General features: G+C 38.4%; 1 protein-coding gene across 1 annotated transcript; it reads left to right on the top strand.

Moving 5' to 3' along the window:
• The first annotated feature begins 962 nt into the window (after window positions 1–962).
• On the top strand, window positions 963–18,984 carry EREG (epiregulin). Its single transcript, XM_075849788.1, has 5 exons — window positions 963–1,182; window positions 10,731–10,823; window positions 12,447–12,570; window positions 13,846–13,992; window positions 15,014–18,984. The coding sequence occupies exons 1-5, from the start codon at window positions 1,140–1,142 to the stop codon at window positions 15,078–15,080; spliced, it is 474 nt and encodes a 157-aa protein (XP_075705903.1). The 5' UTR covers window positions 963–1,139; the 3' UTR covers window positions 15,081–18,984.
• Window positions 18,985–20,150: the final 1,166 nt, after the last annotated feature.

Genomic DNA, 20,150 nt, shown 5'->3' with positions numbered 1-20,150 from the left:
TGCCAAATACATGCTGTCATGAAGCTACTAATAGAGTATCCTGAAATCATGTTTTTGTTCAAAGCTGGTCATCTCGTGCCACACATTTTAGGATATGTTGAGATAAGAGAAAAGGTAAGGAAGGACACATATGTATATTAAAATGTCACTGCACAGGTCAGTGAGAGCAAAATTGCAACAAGGGAACATAAGTATTTTATATATTGCTTTGTAATAAAAAATAAAAAAAAACATCCTGGGAAATACTTTCATTCCCAGAATCAAATAAGTTCAAATAAGTGGAACTATTTTTGTTCTGGAGTTTGGGAATTGTAATCGTTAGTCAGCTAGTGACATAGGTGAGCCGGAAACCTGTCAGCAGTTTTAAAGTCTCAAAACTGCTGAATGGGTGATATAGGGGAGAGAAAGGGCATTTCAAACGCAACTTGCATGACCGAGAAATCAATGTTTAATTCCCCCGTCACGCCAAACACAAGTGCCACCGAGGTGCCCCTTTTGCTCTAAATGACGGCTCTAATGGACTCGTGATTGGCCGCTAGAGCCATCACACAGAGCAGAGAGTGTCACTTGCAACCGCCGCCACGGGGGAATCAAACGTCGGTTTCTTGATCATGCAACTTGGCTTTAAAACTGCTGACAGGTTCTCTTTAACCTGGGTGTGGAAATTAAAGATAGGAGGCAAAGGATGAAAGAGAGCAAAACTTTTCCTTCACTTGTAACCACTAAGCACACTATAAGAATTTACTGATCTCATTAAACATGTGGTATTAGATGATTTACTTGCACTTAAGAAACTAACTTCTGGCTGGTGGGCTGAAGGAAAAAAAAGGAATGAGTGGGAAAAAAAATCTCCTCCTCCTTTATTGTACGTCTAGAGTGGAGATTGAGCCAAACCAGTTATCTAGCAGGACTGGTTATATAAATGACGCGCTGGCTCAGAGGTCATAGTAGAGCTGAAGAATTAGGAGTAGCATTCCATAGTGAGAGGGAAACCTGCCTGAACACTAAGCCTCATTTCTCTGAGTACTGAAGTAATACTTCATACCAAGGCTCTCCTAACCCTGCAAATATAATTCAAGAAGAGCCTAACTAAGCTTGACGATCAAGAGCTCTCCAACATCGAACCACCAGCTGCCAGCATGAATTGTTGGAGAAGGATCTGCAGTGCACTACTTTTCTCTTGTGAGTATAAATTATTGTCTTCAAATGTCTACTATTTCCGACATACTATGGTGAACTATTGTATATTTCTATATTCAAACTACATGCATTTATTATTGGCCAGTATTGCATGGGGACACTAATTTCGTACCCCGTAAAATGTACCTGACTGTAGGTCTTAATATAGTCACGTATTACAATTTCTTATCAATATATTAAAAACACAAAAGTATATTTAAGTACATTTACTGGACACAATGACATTCTAAATCAATATAAATGTATTGTATTAATATAGATACCGTTCTGTCTAATATTTAACAATTTCATGAATATCATTCTTGAGGTGTAAAATGTCCTACATGGATCAAAACAAATGAAATTGGAATTTAAATGGTTAGTGTAGAGTTTGTAATAATTTATTGGTAATATTGTAAATATTCACATTAATTACAAATAATTATATTTATACTAAAATCATTTTAACATACGTGTTATGATCATATTATATGACATGATTATGTATACTGTATTGTAGGTATATTTGAGCTGCCCATAGACATTAGAGTTTCATCAGCAAAATGTTTTTGGTGGTATCTGCTGATAAGCTCATGTGTGTAAACACCAGTAGACCACACCAGGTCTCCATAATCAGGTCAAAAGAGGATTGGCCATGTTGGAATATTTCGGTCAATCCTCCTTTGCTTTCCCAGGGTGTCTTGCAGCCACTCACTCATCTCCCTATAGACATAACATACATATTTGACGAAACATCAGGGTTTAAAGCTGTCGTCCGATCAGTTTCTTGACCGAGAGCTCAGCTCTACAATGTGTATGGCCGCCTCTAATTATGCAATATTGCATAATATTTCACCAGTAGTTCAACCTTCTGTTTCATAATAATGACATGATTATCTGTTAATCCAGTAATAATGCTATGTATAGCATTGTCACTGAAACTACTTGATAGGGATTGCTGTAACATTTTTAGATGATGCGAAAAAGTAAATAACTAAAGTTGGTGACGGCACTGACATATTGACATGTAAACAGATCTATTATCCCCTGTAATATTTCAATCCCTGCTTTATTATGAAGCATCTTTAGCAACCTTTTTGTTTGATTAACTATATCATTTTATACAATTAAGCTTTTAGTTATTGTGTATTTTCTATAATACATTCCAAACATTATGGTGGCTCAGTGGTTAGCACTGTAGTCATACACTGAGGTTCCGGGTTTAAATCTGACCTGGATGATGTTTGACAATTTTAGCCCCACCCTCCTATAAACTGTCTATAGTGTACTTGTGAAACAGAAAAATAGTAGTGTGAGCCCCCCCCCCCCCCCCACCCTGTCAAATGGGAATGTTGTGAGAGGATACACTCTTTGGCATGTGCTTCATAATAAAAAGATATAGTAAAACCCCCTGGGTCTGGAATGTAATGAAATCGTTTCAGACTCGGACACGTATTACAGACGGCCTTAATATGGCCACATTTTAGGGGCTGTGTTATAGCCAAACTGAACCAAAGTTAGATCACCATTAAAACATAGATTGATCTAAATTCAGTTCAGTAGGGTTCCTGGGGTTGTTGCCAAAATATTGATCCTAAAATGCAACCAAATTGTACATATTTCTTATCTTTGATCTGAAATTGTCTCAATTGCCTAAAACAAAAGCATTAAATGAGCCAAACAGGCTATAGGGTTTGCAGATGCATCAATTCAACACCTTTGTGGCCCATAATCCACTCACCCACCTAAAAAACAACAACAAATTAAACTAAAAAGTGATGCAATGGCACAGTTCTAAGTGTAAAATAATATATTCATGCTTGATAGCGCTATCTCACTATGCAACTGAATACATAGTATCCATTTATTGTATGTGGATTCTGTATAGTATATCAGCATTAGATCCAGTCACATGTTCAGTCATTGGTGGTAATCCCGGGACTAGCTTTAGCACCGGGGCTTAGGACATCCCAGCTACACCTCAGCATTAAAGAAGCACTGCCATGAAAATGTTTATTGCTTTGCATGTTTGTAATCGACGTCTTGTACATGTATATGCTATTTATTTGCTCACCAAGCATCTAGTTTTCCAAAAACAGGCTTAGTTCGGTTACCCCAAAGTATCTTATGTGTGGACCGGAAGCCGGTTTCTCTATGTAAGTCTATGAGACTCACGTTCTGAGTCTCATACTTACATAGAGAAATTGGCTTCCGGTCCACACATAAGACGCTGTGTGAATCGGCCAGCCAGATTAAAGATTACGTGACCGCACGGGGGAGCCGAACGGAGCCTGTGTTTTGAAAACTAGACGCTCGGTGACCAAACAAATAGCATATACATGTACAAGATGCCCATTACAAACAGGCAAAGCAATACACATTTTCATGGGAGTGCTTCTTTAATGATCCTATGAGGGAGGGGTAACATTCCCAGAATTCACCTTGGTCTTTCATTTATATTGGACATGGATGTATCATATCAATGATGCAGTAACATGCAAAGACCTAGTTCTAAGGGACTTTAACATTCTGATAATCTTTTGCAGTGAACTGGTGTGAACAGAGCGTTAGAGGAAATTAACACTTTTTATGAGTGATCAGACAGAAAAGAAATTTAGAGGTTAACTGTCTATGTATTTATATTGCTTTTATAGATTAGGACACAATGCAGAAAATGCTTGTAATCTGATCTACCTGGATTGCAGGTAGGCAATATTCAGGAGTGCCCTGTTTATCTCACATTCCTCAGTATAATAAACTAGAAGAACTGGAGCTAAGTTACCAGCAATGTGATGGGAACCTGAGGGCTCCCCATAGGACATAGCAATTTCAAGAAGTTGAGGTTACACTAGAACAAACATGGCCAACATCCTGTTGTAGCTGCTATTGAACTACATTTCTCATGACAGCCAGGTATTTGGAAATGTTAGTTGACTAAGAGCATGCGAAAAGTTTACCTAACCCTCCCATTCATACAAAGAAAAAGGGTTAAACATAAAAAATGTCTTAGATCCAGAATGAGCCAGATTAGTAACCGGGCTTCATTTTTGGGACACTGTTGTTCATAATTATAGGTTGTAAATAACCAAACCCATATTAAATATGAACTACCATAGTTTCTGTTTTTCTGGTGGTTTTTATTCACATACGACCAGAAATCTCAATAGTTATCCATGTAATGACCTAATTGCTGTATTTCGCAATTTGCATATATGTAATATATGGTGTAGTGCAATTTGTGCTTTACTATACATACCTTACAGCTCAGAACGAGCATTTACATGAAGAGCGTTGCGGAGATTGCTATACTATGTGCCAGTAGAGGAAATACTAATAAATATGGGATAAAGTCGTGCCTATCGAGTATGAGTGACAATGGGAGTCACAAAAAAAAACACACAAGTGACTGGAATAAAGAGGCCCTTAAAGGGGTTATCCCACCACAACAACTTATCACCTATTCATAGGTGATAAGTGTTTGATCGCTGGGGGCCCTACCACTGGGACTCCCACTGATCAAAAGAACGGGGGTCCCGAGTCCCCTTATGAACGGAGTGGCAAGTCACGCATTCACGCAGCCGCTCTATTCATTCTCTATGGGAATACCGGAGATATCCGAGTACAGCGCAGTCACATAGAGAATGAATGGAGTGGCAGCGCCCATGCATGACCTGCCGCTCCATTCATAAGGCTACTCGGGATCCCCGCTCTCTTGATCGGTGGGGCCCCCAGCGATCAAACACTTATCACCTACCCTGTGGATAGGCGATAAGCTGTTGTGGTGGGACAACACCTTTAAGTGATCATCTTTACACACTTCTTTCATCAGGTAGGGGGTTGATGACCTCTAGCATAGGGCGGGACATATTTATAGCCCTTAGTTGTTAGCATTCATGACTGTTAGTTCATTTCTGATCTTCATGTTAAGATAGGCAGTCAGCCATGGCGTACAAAGTGCAGCGAGAGGATAATTAAACACTACTACCAGAACAACACTCATGTTAACTGAGCTACAAAAGCAGGGTCCAAGGTCAGTTTAATTATCTTTTAGTTTATTATTAATCTGACAATTCACCTTTTTACTTCTGACGTTAGACTTATATTATAAAAAGAATGTTGTTGCATCACTTTTCGAACGCTATGAACATCACAGCAGTAACACGTAATCATCATAAATAGAAGATCATCAAAACTATCCATATAATTATAATTTTGGATACATAATTAGATTACAGATCAGGCTTAGAATGCATTTTTGGAATGGTAAACTTTTAATTTATATCCGAATCAAATCGATTATTTTACCAAATGGATTATTTACCACTGCTTATACTTTGTCAGCATATTCTACAGTGTAGAATATAGAATTGAATCAGTCTCTTTCTCCAATAAGGATCACACTCTAGTTTCCCTAGCTCGCAAGCATTCTAGGGCCAATTCCACATGAGGAAAATTAACAGGTTTTTTTTCCCGGAATATCAAATTAATGGCCTATCTTTTTAGATATGTCTTCAATGTATGATCGGTGGGGGTCGTATCAGCAGAACGTTGGAGCAGCGGTGCTCTGCGGTGGTGCAGCTCAGCACATTAACTTAAATGGACTGAGATGCATTACCAGGCGCAGCCAAACGTGTATACACATCACTGTGTCAAATACTGGCGTCAAGATGCTGCGTTGTTCCCGAGAGCACATTCCGATGATCAGTAAAGGTCCTGGAGATGGGACCTCCACCAATCCTACATAGGTTGTATGTTTTTGTAGCATGATGTTAATGTTGGTTGGCAAGAACCTGTGCAGGACTCCCCTTTCCAAAGAAATTGCATTGTTATCAAACAAACACCAGACCCTTTTCACCTAAATGGCATACCCGGCACCATAATGGCCCTGTCTTTTATGTACACCATTAGAAGGGCGTGGTCACATTAGTTGTACCCCTGTCAATCAGACATTGATGGCATATTTTACCAGTACGCCATCAATTTCTCTCCCGAGACAACCCCTTTAAGGAACATTAAAAAACTGATTATCAAGACAGGTCACTTTTTATTATTAAGATGTAGTGCAAAGTCAGTATATTTATTGCAATGTTGGGGTCATACATGGCAGCATGCTCTGAATTCTGCACAGATTTTTTTTGTGATGGGTTTTGTATGGTAAACTGTCGCTGATTTTTGGTGCGGAATCCTCAGTGAAAATCTGTGACAATCCTACAATGTTTGAAGTCACTAGACTTATCATTTTCCACGTTATAAACAACCCTGGATACTTTCTTTTTAAGATGTCCAGTCAACTTTAACTAAAAATTTGCTCAACCCATACACACAGATAGTGTCATACTGTATATTTATATTAATATAAGGCCGCATTGTGCCAGGCTGAAGATATAAATTCCCCTTCTTCAACAAATTTTCACATGCTTTTTGTAATGTCATTATCCAGATGTTTGTACGCACAGGGTCATTTACAATAGCAGGGACAGTGAAAACCGGCTATTTTAGGATTTGTCTTATCAGTGCTTTTTCTATAGTTGTGCTAATAACTATAATGCTCTGCTATTGTAATCACATTCCACAAAACCACATCAGTGTTTGTTGTACTTTTGTGAATGGCATTCCACTCAGAAAATAGTGTTCAGTAAGTGCTCTATTCTGTATTGCTGGGAAAGATGATGTTACTCGATGCCGTAATGGTGCCAGTCATTCATTCAACTGGAAATGAATGTAATAGGGTGTATTCATGGCTGTTTTAGGTGGTTGGAGGGGGTGGGACCGATTGCCCTTTATCACCCCCTTCCTTGGATAAAATACAATGATCACTAAGCTTATTTACTCACAGTAGATAATAGAACTAGAATAGATTATAGAACCATATTAACGCCAATTCTGTTTGGTTGATGGATCCAATTATTAATAACTTATTAAGAGTCCAGTTATTAAATACAGTAGAAACAACAAGAGTGCCATTCAGGGTGGGCTGGCCTGCCAGAGGATCCTCCAGTGGGGTCTAGCCCAACAGATCCATGATATCCAGAAAAAGACAATCTAAAAGTTTTTGTATTTGATTTTTTTGCGTCCGGATGAAAACCTTCATTTCTCTGGTGGGCCCAAGTTACCCCACTCCGGACACATAATAACTGGAATTGCTAAGGACCTTGAAGCAAGAGACAAATCTGACAATTATACTGTGCTGTAACCAAGGTCTATTAGTTTGTATCATGCCACTTTTTATAGTTTGAAGGTTTTTTTGGCAGCTTATCATGGGACAATTTTTGTGCCTTGAGCAAAAACTGCTATAAAGGTGCACAAAGCTGCAGTCGTGATTTGACTCTGTCATACAGTATGGAGGAGTAACCGTGGACGGGTGGAGGTATGTGTTAAGTCATTTATGACAACTATCTATTTCTCATTGTCAAAAGCTTCAAAGTGCTGACAACTCCACGCAGGTGAAGCAAAACTGGGCTGGGTGCAAACTTTGATCTCACCCATTATATTTAGGCCTGTGAAAATGCTGACACTGCTGCTATCGTGTACAGAGGCACTGGGTATTCACACATTGTTGTGTAACCATGAGTAATATACTGCAGTCATTTCATCCCTTTTGCCATTTTAGTTTACTGTACTACAATTCCGCCTTTAAAATACCCTTTTATTGCAATAAATGAATATTGTAAAATATATTTAGGTATTACATTGTGTTTGTAAAGCCCATCACTGCTCATAGAGGTCTCTTTCTTAGTTAAGATTTGAAGAGGTCGTCCAAAATTAGAAAAAGGATTGCTTTTTTTTTTTTGTCCCCAGAAACAGCACCATTTTTGTGTATTGGCATTCAAGTAAATGGAGCTGAGCTGTAATACTAGAGTAAGCCTATTGAAAAGAGTGGCGCTGTTTCTTGAATAAAATAATGCACCCTTTTTCTAATCTAAGACAACCCCTCATAAGGGTGCGCTCACTGAATTACTTGATATATGCCCAAAGCTCTACCATCTTACCAAGCTTTACTGTCAGCGATGCTAACTTTCTTGCTAGTCACATAAGTGGCAAGCAATTTTAAAATCAGCAGTTTTGACTTTATATCAGCCTTTAGGCCAGGATCACACACAAAGGTTTGAAGCAGTTTTTGGAGAAGTTTTTAGCTAATTTTTTATTTTTTTAGCCAAAGCAGAATTTGAATCCAAAATGAAGAAAACATATAAAGAAAAGAATGATGCATCTCCCTTTTTTTCTGCCAACTCCTGTCCTTATAAAACATTTTCTTAACTTTTTCTCGTATGCTATTGGTTTATTTTTTAATGCTGCTGGTTTCATGATAGTTAACTGACTTATATGATATTCTACTGTGGGAAAAATCCACAAATATTGGGAGAAATTATTAATCTCATGCAGTATTTAATGTGACCAGATTTACCCTATGACCCACGCACTGCATTGTACCAGCGTTAACTTCCGTGTCTTCCGATGACTAAAATTTCCTTTTTTTAATGTGTGTCTAAGCCAGTGATGAATTGTTGGAAAAACCAAAGCTAACATTGCAATAAAGCATGCATGTAAAAAGCCTAGTGTACATTAGAGAGCCATGGAAAGAGAGCAAGGTTATGTTCCCATCATAATGAGAGACATAGTAAACCTGTTATGAAGTTTAGAAACACCCCTAGTACATAAGGCTGGGTTCACACCATGTCTATGATTACATTCGAAATGGCCCGCCAGATGTATGCTCTAGGTGTATGCAACTGTAGACCTATACAGTTGCATATATTTGACATACACTCCCATTAAAAAAGAAAAAAGATATAAATATTGGATACAGTTGTATTGAAAAGTGTCATTAACTTGAAAAGTTGTACACCAGCCAAACGGACCAGCCATTTGCCAAATGGACTGTCTTTTGGCATACGTTTGGCTGATGAAGTCTATGGGCACATTCGACTTACACGTAGGTTGAATTTCCTGGTGTATACGCCGGACGGTCATCATAGACCTGAACTCTGCCTTACAGAACTTGAAAACTTCATCCATTTTTAGTCTCTAGCATTATGTAAAAAATTCCCTTGCCCACCGGTATTCCATGTTCAATACAGGGCAGGAAATCTTTGCCTTGAAGTTAATACATGAACAAACAAAGTACTGATAAACATCTTACATTGTAACTATGGAGCGTATGTTATTGGTTACAAAGCCAGTGTTTGCTTTGGACTAAGCAGACTTGGACATTAGCTTGCCAAAACATGAGCACTATTTTACACTGTGATGGCTGTCAGTATTCATCTTGCTCATTGCATTATGTATTAAATAATATATACATTTGGCAAGAAAATTACTGAAATATGTAATAATATAATATAGGATTTTTTAATATTTCTGCTAAATATGACCATTGGGACAGATACTCAATGGTAGACTTTTATTAAAAAACTGGGAGACTAAAAAAAAAAAAATTTAAGTAGAGTTTCTGTCCATAGCAAATAAACAGTCCATAGGGTGACAAACATATATCAGGAACTAAAATGTGAAATTGAATCTGTACCAACTGATATTTTGTATAGAGTGGTGGAATGCTAACAAGTCGGCAGGAAAGACATTGGCCATTCAGAATTGCTGACGCCCTCTTGGGATTTTTGGTAGTAAAATTAAAAAGTGACGTGCATGCCATGACAAAAAGGATTATCCAAGGAAAAAAACAAAATAATCCAAGGACTAATGAAGTTATGCAAGCAGTCCCTTCCAGTCTGTGTAATGTGCAATGACTGTGGGTGTACAATGTACAGCTAGAATCACTATTTCACGGAATGTAATAAAATATGTAAAAGTAAAGAGTTCTTCAAGACACTCGGGGGCAGCCAGATGTTTCAACAGAGGAAAATGATCATTTACATGTTAATAAGAAGTGCTAAGACATGCCTTCACTCGTGTATTTGCTTGTAATATTTCCTCATATATTTGCCATAAACCCGCTAACACCCTTCTTTCTAGAGAACCTAGAGCAGCATACGGTAGTTGTTTGTTTTTATGGCTTGTTGGAAACCAGGATCTTGAGGATGTGATAACTATAGTGGCACTCCCACAGTCTATCACTATATATTCGACAAGAACAAATATTGAATTTGTCATACATCATGGGTTGATACCAAGCCTCCGATTGTAGAGTCAAATTTACTATGCAAATAACTACAGTGTTTGATGCCATGAGGTTGACTATGTGTAAATTGATGGGTTTCAATCATCCTTGAGCTCTATGTTCACTCTAAGTTTTTTCCAGTGGTCTAAAATGTATTTATAGGTTAATTTCACGTGATATCCCAAGAAACAGCGCCACTCTATTCCTTGGGATGTATCTGGTATTGCAGCTTATTTGCAATTAAAGTGAATGGGGCAGAGCTGCAAAACCAGACATAATCCATGTTTTTCATTTATCCAGATGACCCAGCAACATTTTACAACATGCTGGCAGGGTAATCCGTTTTCCATTTTCTGTTAAAGTGACTTAATCATATCTTTTTATGTTTATTTGCCATCAACTAAAAGTTATGTTAATGTTTTTTCTTCTTCTATAGGTCTTCACGTTCTACAGATTGTGGGGTGTGAGACAACAATTGATCCTTTATGTAAATTTGGAGATCCCGCAGAGAATTGTACAACTGCTTTAAGTAAGATATCAATTTGCTTTCATGAAATATCACGATACGTTAGGAGCTAATTTTAGTGATTTTATTTATTTCTGTTGCTTATATATTTAATATCTTGTGAAATTAACTGCATACTTATAATAGTTTCGAAAAGTGGTCCGCTATAGACAATCTCTTCTAATATGCACTATATGGAAATTCGTAGCTGATGAGACGGGAGTGCAGTGATGCTTTCAGCTCTAGAGGACTTAAAGAGGCTCTGTCACCAGATTTTGCAACCCCTATCTGCTATTGCAGCAGATAGGCACTGCAATGTAGATTACAGTAACGTTTTTATTTTTAAAAAACGAGCATTTTTGGCCAAGTTATGACCATTTTTGTAGTTATGCAAATGAGGCTTGCAAAAGTCCAAGTGGGTGTGTTTAAAAGTAAAAGTCCAAGTGGGCGTGTATTATGTGCGTACATCGGGGCGTTTTTAATACTTTTACTAGCTGGGCGTTCTGATGAGAAGTATCATCCACTTCTCTTCAGAATGCCCAGCTTCTGGCAGATCACGCTGTGACGTCACTCACAGGTCCTGCATCGTGTCAGACGAGCGAGGACACATCGGCACCATAGGCTACAGTTGATTCTGCAGCAGCATCGGCGTTAGCAGGTAAGTCGATGTAGCTACTTACCTGCAAACGCTGATGCTGCTGCAGAATCAACTGTAGCCTCTGGTGCCGATGTGGCCGACACGATGCAGGACCTGGGGCAGGAAGTGAGTGACGTCACAGCGTGATCTCTCGAGAACACACTGTGTGTCTGCACTGTCAGAAGCTGGGTGGTAACGAAGAGAAGTGGATGATACTTCTCATCAGAACGCCCAGCTAGTAAAAGTATTAAAAACGCCCGATGTATGCACATAATACACGCCCACTTGGACTTTTACTTTTAAACACACCCACTTGGACTTTTGCAAGCCTCATTTGCATAACTACAAAAATGGTCATAACTTGGCCAAAAATGCTCGTTTTTTAAAAATAAAAACGTTACTGTAATCTACATTGCAGCGCCTATCTGCTGCAATAGCAGATAGGGGTTGCAAAATCTGGTGACAGAGCCTCTTTAAGCTGCCCAAGAACACTGGACGAGTTGTCCAGTCCCGCAGGAAGGAAGATCAAATGATCTAATGTGCATGGGAGCCTCCTTACTACGGCAAATGTCAGGGGTAAAAGAAATGGGGCATTTTGGATTTCAATATGCCTGGTCCTTGTTTCGGGGGAGGTAAGCTGCTGTCAGAGGTGTCTGGCAGCAGTTATTGCACTCCCCCTATTGAAGTACACATTTATACTTAGCTGAGCGTGCACGTTTATGGTAAAGTTGGGAGCAATAGCTTTGGCCAAATGAGCGTTTAGCTGACCAACTTCTATCTTGTGTATATACCTAGTTTTACTGAAACTGATTCACTTAGATAAAATTTCAATTATTACATTTAACACCAGAATGTACATAAATATATATTTATTAATATTTAAAAATAAATATATATATATATATATATATATATATATATATATATATATATATATAACTTTTATTTATTTTTCCCACAGATATCTTATTTGCATGTATTTTACTATTTTTATGGTTTATTTTTTTTAGTGCACACAACTGAAAGTCCAGGGGCGTCCGTCGTGAGAATAGTAGAGTGTGCAAAAGAAATCAGTAAATACTGTGTAAATGGTCAATGCTTGTACCTGTTAGATGTGGATGAACACTACTGCAGGTAATGAACGAAATGTATATATTTTATTCAACACACAAACTCACAATAAAGTTGCACGTAGACATAAAGTTAGCAAATCCAGTCGTTTTTTTTAATAATGATCTAGTATATTACAGCTGCAAAGATCGTCTCTCAGGGGTGTAAATTAATCAAGTATGTTGAACTCTGTGGCAAGTGTTTTGTTTCCCGCTGGGATAAGCAGCACCAGAGGTGACAGGTACCCCTTAAAGGGCTTGTCTAACTATGGCTTTTTATTTTAAAAGCATCTATCATATAAATCGACAGCACTTGCATGTGTATTTATTGCTAAATTACTCACTCTGACCCATTTGCGCCTCCGTCTCTTCCTGATGTGGCTCCTTTGTACTTCCTGATAGTTGGCGGCATTCAACCTGCAACACTGCCAGGCAGAGGAGAGCCGTGGGTCCACATGGGTCAGCACAGTGCCTTCTCCCAAAGTCCCCCGACACAGCATAGCCAGACTGTTGCCCTGAACGAACTTTTCATCTTACAGTATGATAGGTTCTCCTACATAGAAGGAATATATACATCTGTACTTCCTCCATAGTAGTGGAGAAGTCGTTTAACCAGCACTGATTATGACATTTAGCTAGTTGATAAAGGAGGTCTCCTCTTATTTATTATACAAATTTTAAATGTCTCAAAATTCCATACAAAATACCCAATATCTTTTTCCCTAACAAAAAGAATCATAGATCTACATAGAAAAATAAAAATAAATATGAGTCATAAATATAAGTTGGGATGCTAATTTGATTAGATAAGTGTAATATCGTATTTGGATAATAATTTTGTATTTTCAAAATAAATAATTTAAACAAAAAAAGAAAATAAAGTATAAAAACAAATGAGTGCTAGAATGATGAGGACTAAGAATAAAAATGAGTCTGGTCCTGAATGTGCACATAATTGATATGATTTTAATTGTACCAACCTGTAGAATACATTTTATATACTTTTAGTATTTAATGCAAATTGTATATAATTTCCAATAAAACATAAATAATATGAAAATTAATATTTTATAAAAACATCAAAATTCTTCCCTCTAAAAACGAAACCCCCACCTCCCCTAAAAAATAAAACAATCACTACTTTATCTCATATACTAGTATTTCCATTTCTGATAAATCCTAGCTTAAAAGCAGCAGAATTTTTTTCTGTTCTGACCTGGTAAAATGATAACATAAATTATATCACTGTATTATATTAATCTATTGGTATCTGAATTTATAAACTCGCTTTATTCCTCAGGTGTGAAAGTGGTTATAGTGGTCTTCGCTGTACTGACTCCTTTCTCCTGACACAACCAATGACTGAGGAATACTTGGCACTCACTATCTTTTTAACAGCATTGCTGCTTCTAGCAGTCGCATTAGTCGTGTTTTTTGCATATAAATGGTAAGTGGGTTTAGTATGATTTTTATATGATTGTATTGTTATTTAATAAGATAACGAACAAAAAAAGTTATTACAGTAGCTCTATATTTTCTGTTTTAATCCAGGAATCCCATAATATTTTTTTTTCAGAAAGGGGTTGTATAAGATTTAGATCATGCGGCTGCTGTTTCCCTGAAACAGCGCCACTTTTGTACATAGGCAGTTTCTGGTATCGCAGTTTCGTTTTCATTTCCTTGAATAAAAATGGTGAACATAAAAAGCAGCCACTAACGCAGAATACAGCACCTATAAAATTCTATGAACTTATGCTCAACCTGTGTGACTCCGATGCAGGCTCACAGAGTCTTTTCGGAGTCCATGGAATGCTTTAATACATGCCGTATCACAAAGGTATTCTGCCCTAGAAGTTTTGCTTCTAGTGGAGGATATGATGCACTGCAGACCCGTAGTGCAGTAAGTCCAACGCCATAGAGATCCATGCACACGCTATTGTTGTGATCATGAGACCCTAGTAATACTGTCATTTAAAGGACTGCCATTGAGCTGGTGGTTCTCCTTTGCAATATCAGTATCCTGAGACACTTAAAATGCTTTATGGAATACTTCTGCAATTAAAAATGTTAGTTGATGTGCAGTATTTTAGTAGGATTAGCGTACATAGTGTGGTACCACGGGGCGCCAGTATGGGAACATTGGATTATATAAAGGCTAAATGTTTAGCTGTTGACTGTATACATGGCCATTCATTTATAAATAACAGCGACCACCACTACACGGACAGAGTTAACTCGGCCCCCAATTACCCCATACCACGTCTCAATTCTCTTATATGACATGGTCTGTTGGAAGACCAAATATTCCCATATCGTCACTGTTTTCTGTAAGATGGAAAAATAGGCGGAAGGGTCTTTGAGTTGTAGTAGTAGAAACCTGTTAAGAGTTGTAGTTTAAACAACCTTTCACCTAGTCCCTGCTAATTTATCCAGCTAAGATTCCTAAAGTATTTCTTCTTTCTTTGTAGGTATGCGCTTAAGAAATCAAGCCAGCCCAACCAGAAGTACAAAGAAGTCAGTACACAAAACGTATAGGAATCCTTGATTTCCACAAAGGTCACCGAAAAACTCCAGCTTTTGCAGTGTCTGTGAGGGCCTTAATGGGAGCATTCATTTCCAATGTTCATTATTTATATGTATCTATTATGCACTGCAGGTCAACCATGAACGTGTTATTTAAAGTGGTGTTAGTGTTAAAATTGTATATATTATTTGTGACCAAAACACCTTATAAAACATGTATGTAAATATTTTATAGGAGAGAGAATTTTATATGCCACATTTTGTAAGAATATTTATGTACTTTTTATGTGTTCTAAATGTATTTAAAAATTATTTTTGTCGTTTTTGAAAGATGGTGTTGCTACTGTTATGGATATTCACATCGTGCCATGATTCCTTTGATTGTACATAAATGTGGAAAATCTGTTCCTTAACTTATTGTTCAGGTCTTATATAATAATAATAATTGGTCTTATAATGAATTTTTACCTATATTTACATGTAGGGCAAGAGTGTCCAGCCGTGCCTCGTGCTTGGATAGCGAAATCTTTAAAGGTTGCTGTATATCGCTGCTGTCTGTCTAGAATGCACCACTGTGAAATGAATTCCACCGCTCTTTTTTTTAATTAACTTATGATAAACAATAACTTTAATAAGTACTGTTTGTATAAAAGGATTAAAGGGGTATCCAGTTTGGAGGACCTATATTTAAAGGAGTGATCAGCTGCTGTTGTTGGAGGAACCAATGCTTAATCTTCCCTACGGTCAAGGCCCTTTTACACGGGCCAATTATCGGGCAAATGAGCGTTCACTGGACGCTCATTCCCGATGATTGCCGTGTGTAAACAGGGCAAGGATAAGCCGATGAACGAGCAAACGCTAGTTTATCGGCTAATGTATCGTTTATGCAGCCGAAAATATTATCGTTGTCGGTAGCACATCACCGTGTGTAAAACAGGGAGACGTGCTGCCAACATGATAGAAATATATGGGGATGAGCGATCGTAGTAACGAGCGCTCGACCCCATACATAGCTCCTTGTGAAAGGAGCAAACGAGCGCCGATCAACGAGCTGTCTCGTTGGTTGGGCTGTGTCAGAGGACGCTAAATATTGACATCTACGGTCCTCCAGAGCAGATAGATAAGCAGCTCACTGCTTTAGCTAACTAAAGGAGTCCCAAGCAAGGGACTCCATGCTCTCTGCTTATTATGCTCTAATCGGGCATTAATCAAGGGGTGATCTAAACACAGGAAATACTATTCTCATCAGTCTGATATCTTGACATTCATTATAATGTAACCAACTTTACTTGAATTGTCCTTGGACTTTTAAGGCTATAATTAGGATAACAAGCTACATTTCTTCCAGCTTTTCATGTCCAAGTTATGTGTTGTGGTAGCATTATCTATATAGATGTAGGAGAGCGGAATTTGTCAATGTGTTTTTTGTGGATTATGGCAACTCACTATGTTAAAAAAATGAAGTTGGTTCAGGGTCGAACTGGACCACCAGAGTACTACAAAATCCTTCGGTGGGCTCAGGCTCGGAAACAATAGTAAGCCCCAAAGGTCCAGCAGAAGTCATTTGAGGCTGACTTTGAAGCTATTCACGTACCACTAGGGTATATTTCTTATTGGTTGATTCACAAATAATCTATTTGGCCTGTGCGTGCAACGATGACAACAAGGTATATGAAGTGATTAAAAGTAGACGTATACAGTTTATGTCTAGACGGAGAGTGGGCTCTCAGAATCATTTGCTTTGGTCGGCCCAGTCCTACACCGAGTAGGTTTAACTACAGTACTGTTGAAAACCACATTGGGATACTGCAATTATGTCAAATAACAAATTTAAGTTTGCTATACTGACCAACTATGCTATACTAAATGTGTATATGTCAGTCTTAGAGTGTTTGCACATGACTTTCATTTTTGCAGTATCTATAATGGATATGATGGATCCATTTTGATGCATTTTGTATCAGATCTTAGTGGATTCCAGTGACATAAGTGATTGTACAAATTAATTAAATGTCAGCTGACGGGCAGCTTGACAGTCCCCTGACAGTATAGATCAGGGGATAGAATTGTACAGGCATGTAAAGGGGGTTTCACACTGGGCAATTATCGGGCAGACAAGTGTTCATAGAATGCTCGTTGCCATTAATTGCCCTGTGTAAACAGGGCAGCGATCAGCAGATGAACGAGCAAACACTCGATCATTTGCTGATCGTATTGTTTTAAAAAAACTGAAATGTTATAGTTGTCGGCAGCACATCTCCTTGTGTAAACAAGGAGATGCGCTGCCGACATAATAATGTATGTGGACGAGCAAATGGAGTAACGAGCGCTCGTTCCCATACATAGCTCCTTGTGACAGGAGCAAACGAACGCCGATCAACGAGCTGTCTCGTTGATCGGCGATCGTTGCATCGGCCAAAATTGGCCGGTGTAATAGGGCCTTCGATTTCCACATATCAATACTTTGTTACCTCCAGGAGATAAGCACTGGCAGAGGTGTCTGATAGCAGATGATCTCCCTCTGCTTACAGAGATAAATATGCACGCTGGCCCAATAAGAGCATGCTTGTTTATGGGGAAATCCGATGAGATAGCAGTCGGCAGAGCAAACCCATATCTAACAGATATTTCATGTTTAAAAGTGATTCTGGTTTATGGCCATATTAGCAAAGTTGGCCATGACGGGTAGTGAAAGCTGTTACATCTGATTCAACACAATGCGGCATAACCGATGTTCCACTGTAATAAAGAAGACCACTTAAAGAACATCTACACCTATATTCAGCATTAAAGTATCCTCAGCAGTTGTGAACAACACATATGAGTTGATTGTCACTTTATTACTAACATTCACAGAAACGTCACTGCTTTCTATAGGGTTTCCGTAAATGTTAGTAATAAAGGGTCACATTTGTGGCAACACCATAGAGATCATTGACATTCCTGTGAGTGTTAGTAATATAGGGATGGTTAAGTTAGCTGTAATGTTGATCTCTGCTGCGGAACGGTTACAGCTATTTTACTATGATGTCCTTGAGGCCAGGTGAAAATGTCCTTTAGGCCAGGTTCACACTAACAGAAACCTAAGGGAGGAATAGTACTTAAAGAGGACCTGTCACTAGGTCATAAATGTTGAAATGGTTAACTGACCTGAATAGCGCTGTCTCTATGATTCCAGCGCTGTTTTTTTTCCCCTGGAGCCTCCATTCCAGAGATATGGCCCACTGTTGTGTTGGCTTCCTACATGCTAATTTGCTGTAGTTCGCCAACGCGGTGGAACTAGCTTCCCTGCCTCTGATGCTGACCAATCAGCGCAAGGCATCATGAGGGCAGTTCACGCCCTGTTGGCTAACTACAGCAAGTGAGCACATAGGGAGCCAACATAACAGTTGGTCATATCTCCGGAACAGGGGGTCCAGGAAAAAAAGAAAAACAGCGCTGGAATCAAGGAGACAGCGCTATTCAGGCCAGTTAACCTAAGCTAAAACTTACACGCTTCGTGTTTTGGCCACAAAAATACGTAAAATGTGCACTGTGTGAACCTGGCCTTATACCATTCTTGATGACTGCCATTACGTCTCTTTATTTTGGGGAATAAACCTATATTATTATGGTGTTAGCAAGCCAATCAGGTATACAGTGAACACTAACGCATCAGAACTGCTGGAATAATGGCGAAAACCTTCCACAGTGGAGATTTCCTTTATTTTGACTGATTGGTATTATAATTTCCAAACAAGACCGTGTGTACTATTGTAACTTAATATAATGCAATCTCTAAGTGTATTATTTACACAAATAACTTTTTTTTTTAATATCATAAAATATGTTCAAATTAATGTGTGTGACGTTCACTGAAAACTGACATTGGTACTGTTATAGTACAAAACCAAATTAAAAAAAAGTTTGTCTATTACATCTTGTTTTTGTGTTATTTCTACTGTGTATGTCTTGTAGTAGAGAATATTTTTCCAACTTTAATTTAAATATTGATAAGGGGCAGGTTGAGGGCTAGGCGGAATAAGCGGCTGCCTAAAGTACCATTGAAGATTGGGGATTTATCTACAGCTATACATCTTACATTTATGATATATTATTATTATACTTTTGAATATTATTATATTTATTACACCATTACACATAACATTTAGCATAGCCAAACGTGTATATTACTGGGTAAACTGGGATTGAATTTCAGGGACAATGGGCACATTCTAAAAATCCTGTCTTGGGCACCAAGACAGCTTGTCCTGCCACTGATATTGATCTTGTAGTGTAATTTAAACCAGAGATGTACAATCTGTGTACTTGGATTCAATAGTTGTCACCAAAGATTAACAGGGTTTTCCAAGATACAAAACTCAGAAAAACCCCTGCAATATGGCATTAAGAACTGAAAAACTTTTCACTGTACATGGTGTACATGGGCACTTTTGTTGCCACTATTCTCCCGTAACCCTCTGCTGGTCCTGTGTATATTTCTCTGTATAGTGACATGGTGTTACTGCTAAAATCATGTCACATGACAGTGGCCACTAATAACAGCCAAAAGTGGTGGAAGGTGACATATTGCAAACACAAGGCACATTTAAAAAAAAAATTATCCTGCTATAGCAGCCACGATACAGGGATACGTATGTCAGAAAACTCTGCATCACAGTCACAATTGCGAGATAAATAACTTTTGAATGCTTTGTTTGTGAATGATATATACTCCTTTTATGGCTGCGGCCCTCTCATGCCTTTCAACCGATCCTGTGGAAGCATAGTGGTCTGGCATTTATGGTGGTGTGAAGGCACATGACAGAGGCTGCCCAAAGTAAACCATGGCGGTGGCTTTTATCTCACTATGGCGGCCACGATACATGGGTGCAAAACTTCTTGACATTTTAAGATATTAACAGCTTGCAATGCATTTCATAAATGTCTTGCAAGGGGAACTGGATCAAAGAAAAGGTCTGGCCAGCTAAACATGTATGCCTTGTATTTTAGTGGACGTAAAGAAGCACACTTGGCTGGTTCTCTATTTTACACGTAGCTGCTCCGTTCTGGGCTGCCCGGGGTCCACATGATATTCATTCT

This window comes from Rhinoderma darwinii, chromosome 1 (assembly GCF_050947455.1).
Source record: "Rhinoderma darwinii isolate aRhiDar2 chromosome 1, aRhiDar2.hap1, whole genome shotgun sequence".
Lineage (NCBI taxonomy): Eukaryota > Metazoa > Chordata > Amphibia > Anura > Rhinodermatidae > Rhinoderma > Rhinoderma darwinii.
This window is presented reverse-complemented; position numbering and strand designations above follow the sequence as displayed.